The following is a 17,535-nucleotide window of genomic DNA, read 5'->3' on the forward strand; positions in this document are numbered from 1 at the left end:
CTGGGCAGAAATGGCCCTTTGAGTTTTTCTTGTTTCAAAGGGAACAATTTTAGCACAGGCACTGGGGTTTTTCTGGAAGCATGCCAAGAGCAGTAAGTGCTTTTATTTTCTGGGTCATGCCCACGGTGTGTGTTTGGTTTGTGTGCAAACATCTGTGTGCTGCAGCTGTGACTCCGTTCCTGGAAATCTGCATTATTTGCTGCTTTGGGGCTGGGGACAGAAAGTGCCCCAATCATCCCTGGCTCCCTCTGTCCAGTTTGTGCATCCTGCTGCTCCTCTTGCTTAGCCTCGAATAGCACTGGATTTTATTAACCTTTTATAATGTTTATTAACGTTTTATTAAAGTATTATTAACGTGCAAAACTTGTGCTTTCCATTTGAACTCGCCTCCAAATTGTGAGGTCTATTAAGGATCTCTTTCAGTTGTTTTTATCCTCAGATTTTCTTCATCAGCACACAATAGAATGGTTTTCCTGTAGTGCTCAGGAATTCCAATATGTTCAGGTTGAGCAGTGTTGAAATCTGTGATCTTACTGTGCAAGGCTCTGTCTTTGGGAGAATTTCAGAATATATATATTTTTATTCTGAATATATATATATTTCAGAATATAGGTATTTTTTTCAGAATATATATATTTTCAGAATATTTATATTTTCAGAACATATATATTGTTTTCAGAATTTTTTTTCTGAATACTTTTTCAGGATTTATTTATTGCAGAATGCTGGTACTTACCACAATTACATAATCTTATGCTACATTCATACCTACTCCAGTTATTCTTTTAGTCCAAAACGATCAGTTCCAATTTTAAAAGTATATTTGAATAGTTGCTAAGCTTCAAATACATTAACACTGATAGTAGTCCTTAACAGAATTATCAATCAATAATTTATTCATATGTTGAATATGAATTTAATTCATATTTTAATTTCATTATTAATAGTTTATTTATAAGTGAAATAAGAACATTACTTTTATGGTTGAATAAAATAGATATACAGCTTATTAGGAATGTAATTTGTCCATGTTTATGAAGGAAAATAATGGGCTTTGCACTGTTGTCTTCTGTGGAAAGCGAGAAGGATTTGGAAAATGTAAAAAGAATTAGGTTTTTATTTATGGCATTTTTTGAGATGATGGTTGCTGGTGTCAGTGGGACGCTCTGAGCTGGCTGGCCGCTCCTGCTCCACCAGCAGCAGTTCAGTTCCTCCTGTCTCCTCCCAGAGGTTTTGTCTTTAAAGGCCGCTGGAACTTTGTGCCAGGCTGGCTCCTGCTCCCAGCAGAGCTCCCAGCTGGTGTGGGCTGGCACCAGGAATGGAATCTCATGGATTTCCTGGTCACTTCCCTGCTTGTCCAACCCAACCTCACCACACCCCTTGGACAGTGGGCAGGGCACAAGAGCAAATGGGAATTCCGAGAGAAACTGGGAATTCCGAGAGCACATGGGAATTCCGTGTCAGGACAGAGCTGCTGGGAGCAGCGAGGGCCTGCTGGGGTTCTGGATGGCTCCAGACACAATCTGCAGTTCTAAGTGTGGGAATCCAGAGCTTCCCTCTGGCTGCCCTGGCAGGTCTGGGACCCTGGCAGGGGTCAGGAACCCCCTGGACAGAGCCCCCAGAGACACTGGCTGTGATCTCTGGCCATGGAAAAGAGTTTTCAATCTTACAGCATGAATTACCAGCTCTGAGTGTTTGATATGAGTAATAATTAAGTGTGGCACGTGTGCAAAAGTAAAATTTTAGGATTCTAGATGAGGGGTCCAAAGGGGACAAGATGGAGGAAATTGGGTGTGCCTTGTCCTTTTTCTCCTTCTTCATGCCCTCCATGTCTCACTGTGGTGTTGGCATTTTTCTGTTGGTTCAGGCTGGGGACACACTGTCCAACGTAGGTGACAGATATTGGCACGTTCTTGTAAATCCAGCCCAGGGAGTTTCTGGTATTGAATGTTTGTCACATCCCACTGAGGGCAGAGCCCCACACGCTGCCCTGCAGGACAGAGCTGGGCAGGGCAGCAGAACATGTGAGAGATAAACAGAATAAACAACCTGGAAACAGCACAGACCAATTATGGCTTCTGCTTTGGCAGCGGGGCTGAGAGACAGAGACTTTCTGCAATCTCAGAATCATCAATAGCTCAGATTCTGACACTAAGGGCTTGATTTCTGCAAGAATTCAAGATTAAATTCAAGATTAAACTTGATTGATCCAAGATTAAATTTATCCATCCATAGGTAGAGCAGAGGCAACTTGGCAAACCCATGTGACAACTGCAGTATCATATTGTAATAAGATCTTGAATAAAACAAAACAAAAATTGTAATAAGCACTTGAATATTTTTATCTGCCTGTACTCTGGTGTGTTCCCACCGTTTTATGGTCATCTGTTCAGGTTTGCATGTCTGTGTCTGTCTGATCATCTGGCAGCTCTATCCTAATTTTTCTTCTTCCTTCTCAGAAATAGGGCCCAGTGGCATGATGAGCTGTTCCACTGACCCTAATGCAATCCCACTAATGCCACTTCCCCCTCTGTCATACTCAGATATTAATCAGAAACAGGAAGAAGGCTGACAATAGAAAAATGTAGATTTTTACCACTGCTTTTGGCTTCCCCTGATCTGTTCCAAACTGTGCCCTTGTGCTTCCCTCACAATTCCAGGTATTGATAACAGCAGGTTCTGGTGGGACATCAGTAATTCCAATTCATGTGTAAAGTACTAAAGAAGGAGTTTTGTGGAAGAACTTTTATTTATTTCTCAGATTGGATTCTCTCCTGGGGTTTGGCTGGGAGAGAGTTTTTTCCTTCTGACATGACTGATTCCAAATATATTTTTACAAACTCCTTGTTTCCCTTTCCTCTTTGGATTCCTGTTCTTCATTAAGTTGGAAAGGGATTATAATTTTCTTTTTTAACTGGCTGAAATTGCATGTTCACTGAAGTAAGGGGAAAATATTTATGCAAATGATGCTATCTTGTGTCTTCTTTTGATTGCCAAAACACAGAGAAGATAAATAATTTATCTGGTACCTGTAGAATATAACTGATGTTTCCTTTGAGAAACAGAAGCTCTAAATGAGGATTTTTTTTAAGGTCTCTCAATTTACTCTCTGTGTTCTCTGAGATCTTATTTTTAATTTTCTTTCTACCTGCCATTATGAAGGCAATAGTGTGTGGGTAAGAGATTGGAGGTTGCAAATGAGTGTGCAGTTTACTGCTGGAATTAAATTCCATGGGCCAGCTATTTAATTAAATGTTTCGTGTGAACTGGCATCCTTGATTTTGTATGGCCGTAAGGAAATCCACATCATGTCATTTGTGAAGTAACAGATTATTTTGATTGCATAGAAATCAATTGTTATTAATGTAATGAAACATGTAATGTATTTAATGCTTTTAAGCAATAGTTAATTAATTTTTAAAATGGGAATTTCTTTGCATTTTGTTGAAATAGCAAGAAAAAATTGGAAGGTACTTTTATTTCAGTTAGAGGTTTGTGTTGCCAGCTTTAACTGAAATGTACCTCTGCAATTTGATAGCTGCTCTTCCAAAGGTGGAAAATCCTAACCGTGAGTGAAAGAAGAGAAATGGTGAAAAAGGAGCTGAAGGAGGGATGAGGCTGTCCTGTGCTCCAGCATTTTTAGCACAATTTCTTTGCCGTTGTGTGAATCGTTGTTTTAGCTCATAATTTGTAAGAGTTTAGACAGGTAGATATTTTATGAGGTTTAATATACAGGTGCTTCTGAAGTAAATGTATGAGAAGGAAATTGGGAAAGCACAGGGAATTCTATAGGGAGTTAAGCTGGAGGTTGGGGAGAAAGGAATTGACAACTTAAAAGTTCCTTTAAGAGCTGCAACATCATTTCTTGAAGTCTGCTGCAATATTTTAGCCCATAAATTAAAAAAAAAATATAATAAACATAATGTCTTGAAGTCTGCTACAATTATGTTTTAGCCCCTAATTGTTTTTCAGACTGTGGGCTTGGGTTTGTACTGTTCTGAGAAGGAGCTGTTGAATCTGTTGTGATTTAAATCAGTGACAACAGTTTGTGCAATATCAGGGGTAAAATAATAATAATATGAGGGATGGAATAGCAGTGTGACAATGCTGGTGGCATCAATACATCCCCTCCAGCTTGTTCTCAGTTATAGGCTGTGTATTATCAATTTTACTTGGAAACCAACTTTGGGAAGTTCTCATGGCCCAGCAGCACCAGTTCAGTGAGTTCCCTGATGTGATTAACCCACACTGTGGCCATATAAATGATTTTAATTTATTTCAATCTTCAGAGCTCTTACTGCAGTTCAGTCAGATCAGAACAAGATTAATCTTTATAACTGGGACATTAGAGGAGACATGTGAGTGTGTGCAGGGGAGAATTTGGTGTTTCTATTAGGATTTGTGTGTGCTGGCTGTCATCTGCTGACACCCTGCATTGGGACCTGCTTGTCTGCAATCACTGCTGTGCTGAGCTTATCCTAAACAACATTGCTCAACTCTGGCATCCAAAGGTGCAAGATTTATTTTCAACCTTTGTTATGCAGCACAGCAGATGACTTGTATCTCTTTTTTATAGTATTTTTTAATTATTAAAAGTGTATATATATATATATACACACTGTATGCATTTTAAAATATTAAAAGTATTTTAAATATTTAAATATATATCGTATATATACTATAGGTATTAATATATTTAATATCTATTCTATTAAATATAGTATTATATATACACTATGCATATAGTATAGTATACATATACTAGATATATAGTATTATATATTATAGTATTTTAATAATATTTTTAGTATTTTAAGTTATTATTAAAATTTTTTAGATAGTATTTTTAGGTTTTTTTCCCTCTGAAACTTTGCAAGCTTGTTGGGTATTTGATAACCTCTGGCAGTGCTCAGATATCACTCCTGATGCTGAATCCTGATGTGGCTAGTTGGTTTCTTTGGGATTGTCTTTAGTGCACAGACATTCCTGACACAATTTCGATCCTCCAGGAAGCAAAGGAAAGCTAAATGGAGCAGGCTTAAAGCTGAGCTGGTTTGCATGTCTGGGGGTAGAAAATAAAGCCAAAGTTGGCTCAACAAAAATGGTGTTTTTAAGTATTCTGGGCTGTGATGGTTGTGTCTGGAGTTGGTCTGACTGCAGAGAAGCTTCAGCACATTTCACCAACACTTGTGAGGCTGACAGAGCTCTGAGGCTTCAGTATTTGTTCAGTGTGTGGAGAACCTGAGGAGAAAAAGACAAAAATTCTTATTTACTGCCTATCAGTAAATAAGAATGATCTGAGAATAGCGGCTGCAGTGGGAGCAGTGGCACTGCCAGGCTGGGAAGGTTGGGTTAAACTTTAAAAATTCATGTTCCAAGTGTACACAGAGGGGAAAAAATTAGGAAACGTTGAGGTGGGATACAGCTCACCAGAACTGGATTTTCTTGGTGGCATAAATTTCCATAAAAATAAAAATTCAGGCAGAAATTTTGTCAGGGGTGATGTGTGTTGTTCCACACTGGCAGCACAGTTGATCTCTTACTTTCTTATTAGTGACATGAATTTACTGGTGGCAAATCTGCTGCACCATGACTAAATAGAAAGAACTTACTGGCTCTGGAGCTGGGAGTGTTATTTGTTCAGGAAAATCAGCAGGCAGCTGGTTTATGTTCCTTTGGTGTTGCCTGTGGAGGTGATGTGTGCACAGGGAGAATCTGAGGGATATCTGATGGAACTGACGGTGACTTTCCCTTTGGAGCTGCATCCTGCTGCTGATAACTCTGGGAGGTGAACTTTATCTTAGGATCATCTGCACTGCAGATTTCTTACTGGGGCTGCTGCCTTGGCAGGGCTCATTCCCATGAACAATAATTAATTCTAATTATGGTGAGGTTTGTGGACGTGGAGTCCTCATTTTTATATTTGATCAGAGAAACTGTGTGAGGACATCTTCCTGAGCCCCAGGTCAGGCTGTGGGGGTTTTTTAGCTGAAGTTAAGGAGCAGACTGTGCTCACTGAGACATGTGAAGGGTCACAAGTAACCCCAGAATGTCCAAGATATGCAGCTCACCCAGCTTTTCACAAAAGGCAAGGTTTTGGTTGCTGCAATGCTGGGCTTGCAGATGTACAGGCAGGAATTGGCTGCTTCTCTCTTGTGTGGAGGGCAAATTCTTCACTTTCCTGTGAGATCAAACTTCCTCATGGGCCCTGGGAAAATCTGAATTTGTATCCCCCATCAATAAAGGTGAAGAGAGGGGTTTGTATGGAGTCTTTGTTTCTTTTTTGCCAGGGTCGGGATTAAATGCATCAGACAGTATTTCTTGTTGAGAGTCAGATGTTTATCAGTTCTTATCTATGTCACAGTCTCACAAACCCTGAGTTCTGCTGCCCTTCACTCTAACAAACTAAAAATGGAGGCATATCTCCCTCTCTACAAGGCTTTTTAAGGATAAATTGTCCAAATAAGAAATGACACCTAAATTATTTTTACTTTTAATCCAATCACCAACCACCCATGCCCACAATGGACACTTTTTTATCCAATGACACAAAACCACCCAAACCCATGGAGAAGAAGGAGAAGGAGAAAAGAAGAAGAAGAAGGTGAAGAAGAAGGACCAGCCTCCACCCTAAAACCTCCATCTTGCTTTATATCTATTACTGTATTCTAAACCCTTAAACTCTAAGTTTCCCACCCTGTGATATCACACACTTCTAGTCAAACTCCACCCCCGCAATCCCAGTTCTGTCATTCCATTTTGGAAGCTTCTCCACGGCCTCAGGTCAATGCAGTGCTCTCTTAGGGGTCAGTGCCTGGCAGCACAGAAAGTCTGAAATTCTCACTGACCAGGGTTCCAACACATCTGCAGCCTGAGCAGAGTGTGCGGGAGGAGGTGGTGTTCCGCCAGGGTTCCTTTAATAAGGCTTCAATAAAGGCTGCTGCTGTTTAAAATCCATTGTCAGTGCATTAACAGGTCAGACAGGTTCTGCCTGAAAGGACTATCCGGAGCAGGAGCCGTTTTATTTGTAATTTTGAGAGTGGTGAAAGCAAGGCGTGGTGCTTGGAGAGTCGGGATCTGCCTGGCTTCTGTGCCTCCAGGGGAGTCTCATGTCCCCTTCCTGCCCGCATCCTGCAGCTGCCACACAGCTGCATGCGTGCCTCGGGTGAAAACTGAATGTCTAGCTGCAAGGCTCCTTGCAGATAGAAATTCTGTGCTCATAATGTTTCTATTCTCTTGTCTGGAGGAAATGTTGGAAAATTCACCTTTTAGAAGGCAAAATACTGATCATGTGGTTTCGGTTTAGGTGCGTTCTTGTCTTCATGTATAATAAGAACTATGATAATTTGTTCTGTTGTGTTGTGGGGGTCCAAGTATGTGACTTCAGAGAAAGCTCAAGGTAGGGAATTTGCTCTGAGACAGAAAAGCTTGACATGGCTGAGTGCATGTGATGGATGGGACACCAAAGGAGAAAATCAATTTTGACAGTCTTTATCCATCTATACTTTTAAAAAGTTGTTGTGTTCTGTGCAACCCAAACATTTTGGCACTTCATGATCAGCCTTCAATAATGTTCAGTTCAAAAGTTTTCTCTAATTTCCAGTTCAGAGCTTGTGGATTCACTTTGAGGCCTAATTTACCTTTTTTTTGTTGTTTTGTTTTAAATCTGTTAGATTCAAAAGCTGAAAAGAAAAATTGTGTGTAATATTTTCAGGTGCCTATGGGAGAAATGGGCCTTTAAGAAAAGCATCAGTGTTGCAAAATTTGCAATATTATGAAGTTTGAACATAAAGAACCTAGAGAAAGAAAAAAGAGCAATACTCTTTAAACATTTCTCTGTTTTAAAAAAATATATTACAATATTTATCCTGAAAACTGATTCCTAAGGCATGTAAAGTGTCTCCAGCTTAGGATTTTGGCCTTTTTGTTAAATTTATTTTATTAATAAATTACAAACTACTGTATAAAATATATCAAATTTTACCAAATTAATTTAATTTATTAAATTATTTATGTAATTGCATATAAATTATTTATATAGTTTATAATTTATATTTTTATATATGTTCAATAGATATTATATTTATAGGTATTTATAGATTCATTAATAAACTTATATTTGAATATATTTATATTTTATATTGATATTGTACAATTTTGTATATTTATATATTTAGTAATAATTATATATTTTATATATTTATATTTCTTTTATATATATTATATATTTAATATAATTTATATTTATATATTTATTTATTTTATATCTACTATATAATAGATAGTATCTATTTTTATTGCATCTATTTATATAGTTTATATATTTTATAATTTTATAGTTTATTAAGTTAAATGCTTTGCAGCCAGCTTTTTTGCTGCTGATTCTTTTCAAAGGGAAGCCCAGCCCAGCAGGGAGTGCAGGGAGCAGCAGTGTGTGAATTTTGGACTCTGGAGCAGTTACCCAGGGCTGCTCACACACCTGGCAGCCAGTCCTGCTGCAGGCCCACTCCCAAGGCTGACAGAAACTCAGTATTAAGGTCATAAACTGGGAGCTTTTGCTTTTGAGGCTGCACCCCCAGCTTTGATGCCTGCCTGGAATGCTTGTCGGTGCATGCTGTGTCTGTGTTTATCATCCTGGCAGCAAATCAGCGCCTCACACCAGGGATGTGACTCCTCCTTTAATTGTCCTGGCCCAGCCCCAGCAATCATCTTCATATGACACTTCAGTTCCTCCAACTTCTGCAAGCAACGAGCCCAGAATTTTTGGCAATAATCTGATTTATGTAATTAGCCCAGCTCACCGCCTACAGCTGATTTTTTTAATTTTTTTTCTTTTTCCTTGCTTGAGAGTTGGGGTTTTTTCATAGGGGAATTTTATCTCAGTGGAGAGCTGCTGGGACCATTATGACGTCTTCCTCATAAGCCACCACTCCTGTCACAAAATAATGCCTGTTTTCCCCTTTGCTCTGGAAGGAGGTGGATGTGAACTCCAGTACACCCAGGACATCTGTTTTTACAGCTTTTTGGAAAGGTGGAATATTACTGGGTCAGAGAAGCAAACACTGAGTTCATGGGTCTGAGAGCACCTGTAGCTCAAGAGAAAGGAAATAAAAAGTCAATAGGAAAAGAACCAAGACAGGGAGAGTCACCCAGAGAGTGTGATCTGCCACTTCATTTTTGGGATTTCAGGATCCCATGACTGAGTATCTTTTGGTGCTGTGTTTGCCTTGGCCTGTTCTGTGCCTAATCTGGAAGGAAACAGGGAATTTTAGAGCCTGGATCATGAAGAATTAACCTTTGATAGGGAAATGGTGAGACAGGATGGGGAGCTCTGGGTGAGGTGGGATTGATGGGTTCAAGAAGAGAGGAGTGGGTTCAGGGTGGTTGGAGAGCACAGCTTGAGGAAGGTGTTGAGATTGTTGGAAGGAGAGAGAGAATTTCATGTAGGTGAGAGAAAGGGGATGTTAAGATGGAAAATATTTTAAAAGGCCGAGGAAATTTTGGGGATGTTGTGGAATATTTGTTGTGTTTGGGAACACACTGAATTTCAGGAAGTGAAGGGGTGGTGGACACCAGCCTCGGGGAAAAAAGCCTGATATAAAACCCACAAATCTGCACAGCCAAGGATTTTTTTTGTGGTTAAAATTTGATAGCTGTGATCCTTTCCTCTCTGCCCCTGGGTTAAAAACAAGCAAGTCCTAAAACAGGACAAAGCTCAGGTTGTGGTCACTACAAATTCCTGCAGCACCTGGGATTCCTCGTGGCCTTAAGGACAAGCTGTGACATGGGCAGTGCTCACCAGAGGGAGATTTTGATGAATGTTTGGTAAATTAAGAGAGATTTTTGGTAAATTAAGGAGATTTTTGACTTTTTGGTAAATTAAAAGCCAAAAATTTGGTTTAAAGAATAGTCTCTGCTTGTAAAGGTGGTGAGTGATGGTTGTGTGATCCCTAAGAAAACCAAGGTAGAGATGGCAAAGGGGAAGTGATGGGAAATGTATGTATAGATTTTACTGGTTTATCAGAAAGCTGGAAGTTAAAAACAAATAAATGTCTTTTTTAATCCAAAATATGTAAAAACCCTTTATTTTTTCCATTTATTTTTGGAGTGAAAACAGCAAAAGCACAATTAAAAAAGCTAATGTTGATTCCACTGAAAGAGAGTTTTGGTGGGGAATTTTCAGCATTCTCTAGGTTTCATTTTTGAAAGGAAAATGTACCTGTAGAATTGGAAATGGTAACTTTGATCCTTTGGCAAAAGGGTTTTATCTTCCATTCACTGCCAGTCCTTGTCCTGGCTGGAGACAAGCAATGTTGGAAGGTTGTGCTTTGGAACAGGGAAGGCTTTTGTGACTGCTTTTGAGAGGTTTTTCCTATTATTTATCTGTTTCTGAGACCTGAATTTGTACTTCTGGACAGCAAGAGTGTTTTCTGCAGGATTTAGTGGAATTAGGATAATTTATAACATTCCACTTGTGTCCTACAGAACCCTGCATATATCCATGTGTCTGAGTAAATAATATACCATATTATATATTTATATACTAAAACATGCTCTTCTTGCATTAATACTTTAAATAATCCAAGGCTGTTGTTCTTTTTCTCGTTTTCTTTGTTCTTTTTTCCTCCAATAATCCAGAGGACACCCCCTCAGCATCCTGAACAAAGGTTTTTGAATGGCTGGGCTTTTGTGAGCACTAAATTTTGGGATAAGTGAGAGTGTCTTTAAGGTTGGGTTTGCTTTTTGTTTTGGCTTGTTTGTTTGGGTTTTTGTTTTGGGGTTTTTTTGGTTTTTTTTTTTTTGTTGTTTTTGGTGTGGTAAAAAAAAATATTAAGGTCAAATACTTTTGAAATAATAGAGAACAAGACCCTCAATTGGAAAGGAATAGCCTTAGAGCTTGAATGATATTTCATTTTAATTTAATCGAATTGGTTGCAAGTTGCATAACTGGGTTTTGCAATAGCTACTTATTAATATTTTAATCTTAAAATTTAGGATAAGTAATTGCTGTGATGTGTAGAAGCCAAAATTATTCCATTCAGTAGGAAAAGTTGTGATTGATTTTAGTGCATGGGACAGCATTGGGAATCCTGGTTTTGTATCATTTATAAGGTGATTATAATTATTGGAATATTCAGCCTGTGTGCAAGCAAGGTCAGCTCCACAGATTTACATATGTTAATACCTAAACTCAATTAGGCCATACATATATATATATTTATATTAAAAAAGTGTATTTCATGTCTTGCCAAGAGAGCTATAAGGGGAAATGTTTTCAAAGACTTGAGCAATCTTAAAGCTCTCTGCTTTATTTCTAAACCCTGTAATTAGTGGCTCCTGGAAACTGGATTTGCTTCTTCCCAAAGCTGAGGGATACACATGGTAATTTTGAAATCTAACCTCTAAACACAGTCTGGCTCCTAATTTTCCTAAGTTAAAAGTGGTTTAGATGCCTGAGCATCAAGCTGACTTAAAATTGGCATTTTTTCTTTAGTAATTCTCTTTTTTTTTTTTTATCCTCTCATTTCTCATATTGGAAGAATATTAAGTAATTTTTTTGCCCTGCTAACACAAACAGGGCATGGCAAGGTTTGCACCTCACTGCTTGCATCTGGAGGCTCTGGTGGTGTTTGAGACTCTTTGTAGTTCAAGTTGAATTATGTTTGTGATTATCATCAACCCTTCAGAGATTTAAAATAGTATGCAAATAGCAGAAAATATTATCAAGTTTTTAATTAGCACATAACAATTTTCCCACACAGATAAACTAGATTTATCTGTTGTGTGCTTTAGCTGCACTTTTGAAGTCTTCTCAGCCCAGCCTAAGAAAACAAAAGGAGAAAAACACCAGCAAATTGAGAGCTGCAAGATACCAGTGAGAAATGGAAAATATTCTTGATGAACCAGAGGCCTCGCCCAGCACCTCTGTGCCTATTTTATATATTCACTCAGAATTAATTGTGGTTTTTGCAAAAAAATCCTACAAGGGAAGCTCTGTCTGTGCCCTGCCAGGGATTCTGCCTTTCCTGGCCCAAATTCCCACCTGGGAAAGGCTGTGGAAGGACAGCAGGTGTGTTTAGTTTGGGGTGGGAGGTAAATGATTCCTGCTGCTGGGGGCAGGTTTTAATTCACCAAAAGCTTTTTGAGTTGATAAACACATTGGAATTTTCTGATCTGATATGACATAGATGGTCCTAAATTGCTCAGTATTTGCAAACAAGTGATCTGAAATTTTTATTTACCGCCACGGTGAGATGCTTTTTGCAATCTGTGTGTCTTTAAAGAAGAGAGTAGTACTGAATAAGAACTGCAGTGCAGCAAGGCATTTAAAATAAACCTTAAAAAATCAGTCCATCTGCCCGTCCAGACAAGCCATTACCATCTATTCCTGGGCCTACAAGTTCTTGCAATTCTAGACACTCTTAGGCATTGCTGTATTTTTAGTTTCCCTGGCATTTTGTTCACGGGGGATTCCAATGTGAGTTGCACAGCACTTTGTGACACTCACACACTCATAAGCAGATTTCCTCACTAGATAATGCTGTGTTTGGGTTTTGAAAGCAGCATTCCCTATTTAGGTTATGACAAGAATGATAGAATGCACAAATTCTTTCATTACAATATTGGGTGTAAACTTCCCTATTTCAGGCTTGAGAAGCTCCAGTGACAATTAAAAAGGCATATTTTTGTTCTATAATATCTGGCATGTTGTTGAAACCTTTAACTAGGGGACAGGTCAAAAAGGAAGACACAGCTTGAGCTCAGAGATGCCCACCCTGATGGGGCTTTCCTTAGTTATTGATTTATCTTAAGGGAACAGGTAGCTGGATGTGATTAAAATCTATTTGCAATGCAACTTCATGATTAAGAAAAAAAGGTGGAAGAATGCACATGGGAATGATGTGTGTTTTGATATCTTCTGTCCACTGGTGCAGTTGAGTGCTTAATGCGTGTGTAAAGTTATTATTGTGCTGTCTGTCTCACCAAGGGAAGTGTTTGTTGCTGCTTGTAAGGAACTTGAAATGTCATTTTCCTTGTCATCCATTTCTGGGTTTGCTGCATGTTCAGTCCATTTTAACTGTATTTCCTCATCACACCTGAATGGATTTCAAAGCAAACACCCCATCCTGCTTCAAGGGGAATTTTTATTTTGCCTTTTTCCTGTGCAATGCATTCTAACAAATGTAACAACAGGGATGTTGAGAGCAGCTTTTCCCACACACTGCCGTGGAGTGCATGGAAAAAGAAAAGCCTTTTCCTTCAGGCACATCGCCACCTAGCAACCCTCAACTCGAATTTGCTCTTTTCTTAGGGCAACAAAAAGGGTAAAACCTGTTTTTAAATGTTCTTGCTTTATTCCTCCACCTCCTCCTCAGTGTGCATTGAGGTTTCAGTAGGTGCCTGTCTGACCTGAGGAGCTGCAGCTGACAATTATCTACTCAAAAATGGAATTAAGCTGAGCAACACTGTGTGGCCACACAGACACAGCAGAGTGTGTCCCACCTCTATAAAGACTATTTTTTCTCTCGGGTACAGAACTGGTCACTGTTTCAATAATTGCTCTCTGCTGATGATCTTCACGGGTGGAATTCCAGCTGTCTCCTATTGTGGGGCTGGTTCTTAGCCAGTGTTGCCCATATTCTCCCTGGAAGATGTGTTGGAGTGCGGGCACCAAAGGCATTTTGTTTTCTCACGTTCTTCAGCACTGCCTGAGGCAGCAGCACATGTGAGAGAGGAGAGGGTCGAGAAGGGCAGAGAAAAGACACAGAAAAATGCAGCTCCCTGTATGTTTGTAATGCTCTAAAGCAGCTCAGTGCTTGTTCAAATGCTCTAAAACCCATATAAAATCTCACTGTCAAATCTGATATCACAGACTTGATATATTAAGAATATAATATACAGTCGAATAATATACAGTTGTAGGGATTTGCTTTTATATTAAGTGGTGATTTACAGAGGTGATTTACCTGCTCTTTTTGCTTTCCTTCCTTTGCTTTTTTGTCTTGTGAGGCGGTGAGACATTGCTGTGTGCAGACTGAATTTGCTCTCTGGGCTGAGGTGAAGCAGATCCCTGAGAGGCTGAAGGCTGTGCCCTGCTCTGTGGGGTCATCAGAAGAAAATCCATGTCAATCCCACCGGAGCTGTGCCTTTCCCCTTACCTCTAGAGGCTGCTGTTGTGTTAAATTAAAGTTCAGCGCTCTCCCAGCGGATCCCAGCTCTGGGGTTCAGTGCCAGGAGCAGGGAGTGTGAGACCCTAGAGGAAATAAATACTCCAGCCAGCGAGAGGCAGGGATGCCTCAGCTCTCAGGGAGCAGAAGGAGCTGATGAAAAGCAGCCTTTCCCCAGCCCTCTGCTGCACTGATGATTGGTTTCTGTTCAGTGGAAGGTCTCTCAGACCGATGAGCAGCAAACTGAATTGAGAATTTGCTGACAGGAACCAAGTACTATGCAGTGACCCTGTCAGTATTTGAGGTTAATGTCTGCTGGACTTGGGTTTGTTGAACTGATAAAATTTTCTTTCAAAGAAAGTTTTCCTAAGAATGGATTTTGGGTTTAAAATGCAGCGTAATGGATATGTTTACATTGATAATTCTCCCCCATTCTTTCACTAGGCATTGCCTTGTTTGCAGCACAGGTATTTTAATTTAGAAGTTCAAAAAGCTCTTGGTATTTGGTACAGTTTTTTATTATTTATTGTAAAGCACACTCATTATGCAACATTTGACAAGTTCAATCAGAGTTTGTACTGAAATGCTGAAAGCCATTCACCTAACAATGATCATTACTGCCTAAAAACCTGCACACCAGTGACTACTGGTCTAATAAAGAAGAATTAACTCCTTTATTAGTGTCTGGACAGCGCTTCTGAGTAGTCAGTGGTTTCTGGACAGCACCCAATCATGCTTTTCCAAACAGCTTGAAGAAATATGTAACTTTGAATATAGAGAATTCAAATTGGACTGGGAATTATAATGGCCATGTGCACCCCTGTCTATTAGAGCACTGCTCTAAAGGAGTTTAAATAGTGTTTTCTTCCTCATCACCTGCACCTCCCACAAAAATCCAAGTATTTCAAAGCAAAAAAAATCAAATACTTATCTTCTTGTCCTTCCCAAGCACCCAATAAATGTATTGCATTCATGTGAATTCAGGGATGCTCTCTATATGCATATCAAAATATTGTCCCCAAAATTGGTGAGGAACTTGTGTTTCATGCTGAAGAAACATGCCTTTCTTTTTTAATGTTGGAGGTGTGGATTTTTATTGTTGTTTATATCTTAGAGGGCTCAAATTTCTCCTGATGTCTTTATTAGATGGCTGTTTTAATTTGATGGATTGGTGTAGAATATCTCTGAGTATGTACAATATGCAAAACTTCTCATGCCCTGCTTAAAAATTACCATACACTACTCTTTATTAAAAATGTTTATCTTTCTGGAAAATAGCATGGGATGCTTTGGTCTGTGTGGTTGCAACTTTTGCAAAACAACTGCAACTTTTTATTAGATACCAATCAAGAAATGTGTTGTTACCTCAACATTGTGTATCTGCACTGAGAATAAACCTTTTTTATGTTCTAGGCAATCTTCCTTAGAATATTCAATGGACACCAGCAGTAAATTTAAGCTACCTGTTTTTACTGGAATACCCAGAGCATTCAAGCAGTAACTCTCAAAATGCCATCACAAAGTGTCACTCTGTGAGTTGCCTCTGTCATGTCATCCCTTCCCCTTCTCTAGCAGAGGGGAGAAGTTCTCAGGGTGGAAATTGAAGTTTTTTACTGCTACTGCCCTTGTGTGCACCATGAAGATTTCTCATCCCAGATGGGCAGGGATGATCTGTGCTCCAAGCTGAAGCGGGCAGAGGGAAAATTAGGTTTCCATTGGCTTTTTTTATTTCTCTTTTCCTATCAGCCCGAGACTTGAGGCGCTGATGACCCACAGCAAATGTGAACTGATGCCCACCAGGTTCGCACACCTGCCCAGATGTTCTGCCTTCTCGGGATGAGGGCACACATCTGTCTGAGCAGCTCTGAGCTCCAGGCTGGGGCTGCAGAGGGGCAGCCCACATCCAGGGACGGGAGAGCTGGAGCAGCACCGGGCTCCATCGCCTCTGTCAGCTCAGCCAGGGATTTGGCAGCCACGGAGTTCCCAGCATGGAAATATTGTGCTGTTTAGTTCATTAAACACATCTCTGATTTTGGCCTCCTCTCTGGGGGAAGAGAAGAAATGGTGATAACATAGATGGGATCTGCCTTGTGGGCAGCAAATTGTCCTTCTGCTGGGGCTGGGCTGGCAGTGGGAGAGCTGGAAGTTCTCCCATTAGCTGTCCAAAAGTGAGGCTGTGCTGCAGGCCTGGCTGTTTTCTCAAAGGTGGGGTGATTTATTTTGTGTTGTGAGGTTGGTGAGCACAGGCACAGGTTCTCCAGAGAGGCTGTGGAGTCTCCACCTTTGGAGATGGTCAAATCCCACCTGAGCATCCCACCCTGCCTGAGGCTGGTTTTGAGCAGGAGGTTTCCAAATGACCTCTGAAGGTGCCTTTGTAGCCTCCTGGAGATTTCTGCGCACTCATGTAATTAAAACAGCCACAGCTAGGAAAAGATCCAGAGCCCAGAATGTTTAACCACGAGCAGCCCTTAAAAAATCCGATCTGGCTGTGCCCTGATGGAACTGCAGCAATGTGTGCGATGCCCGTTTATATGTAGAGACAGAAACCTTTTTAAACTATTTATATATAAACTAAATACACGGAGGCAATGGCCACTGCATCACGCCTTTTATTTTAATTGCCTCTCTCATTCCTGCGATTCCACTGATCATTCCTGCGATGCCACGCCGTGATTCCACGGCTGCTGTCGCATTGCTTCCCGCAGAATTGGTTTCAAACAGCAGGCTCGGCACCCGCCCCCCGAGCGCGGAGGAGGCCCCTCGGCGCCGCTTCCTCCCCTCGTAGCCTCCTCCTCCTCCTCCCGCAGCCGCGGCCGCTTCCTGTGCGCGGCTCTGACGCGGCCGCTCCTCCCCGCGGAGCACAAAGCGGCCGCGGCCGGCAGCGCCTGCGCGGCCCCGGGCAGTGCCGGGCACTGCCGCTGTCAGCGCCGGCGCTCGCAGCGGGCTGCGCCCTCCTCCCCGCCGCCTTCGCTTTGCTGTAGCGCTCTTCTTTTTAATTATTATTTTTTTAAAACTCGGAAGAACTCTTGGGAGGGCTCCCTCCCCTCGCGCTGCCCGGGCTGTCGGAGCCCGCTGCCCCTTCCCGCCCCGCTCCAGGCTGGGCCTCGCTGGGGCTGGGAAGCCGGAGCGCCTCGGCACCGTCTGCCTCCCCCGCCCGGAGCCGCTCGCCTCCGCCAGCCCGATAAATGCTGTTTATGAGGATGGACCTGTTGAACTACCAGTACTTGGACAAGATGAACAACAACATCGGCATCCTGTGCTACGAAGGTAACAGTGCCTCGCCACGGGGAATGAGCGGTGCCCTCGCACGGGGGGAAGGATCCCTCGATCCCTCGCACGGGGAGGGATGGATCCCTTCCAGGATGGC

General features: G+C 41.0%; 1 protein-coding gene across 5 annotated transcripts in view; it reads left to right on the forward strand.

The window, feature by feature from the left end:
* The window catches only part of VGLL4 (vestigial like family member 4), a 77,644-nt gene that overhangs the window by 15,804 nt on the left and 44,305 nt on the right, over positions 1–17,535 (forward strand). For 2 of the 5 annotated variants that reach the window (XM_077786050.1, XM_077786051.1), the window contains exon 1: positions 17,070–17,435. The exons of the other annotated variants lie outside the window; for them this stretch is intronic. In XM_077786050.1, the coding sequence (XP_077642176.1) occupies positions 17,354–17,435 (82 nt within the window). In that variant the 5' untranslated portion in view covers positions 17,070–17,353. Of the gene's footprint in view, positions 1–17,069; positions 17,436–17,535 lie in introns of those variants that run through there. 5 annotated transcript variants of the gene reach the window in all.

This window comes from Lonchura striata, chromosome 12 (genome assembly GCF_046129695.1).
Source record: "Lonchura striata isolate bLonStr1 chromosome 12, bLonStr1.mat, whole genome shotgun sequence".
Lineage (NCBI taxonomy): Eukaryota > Metazoa > Chordata > Aves > Passeriformes > Estrildidae > Lonchura > Lonchura striata.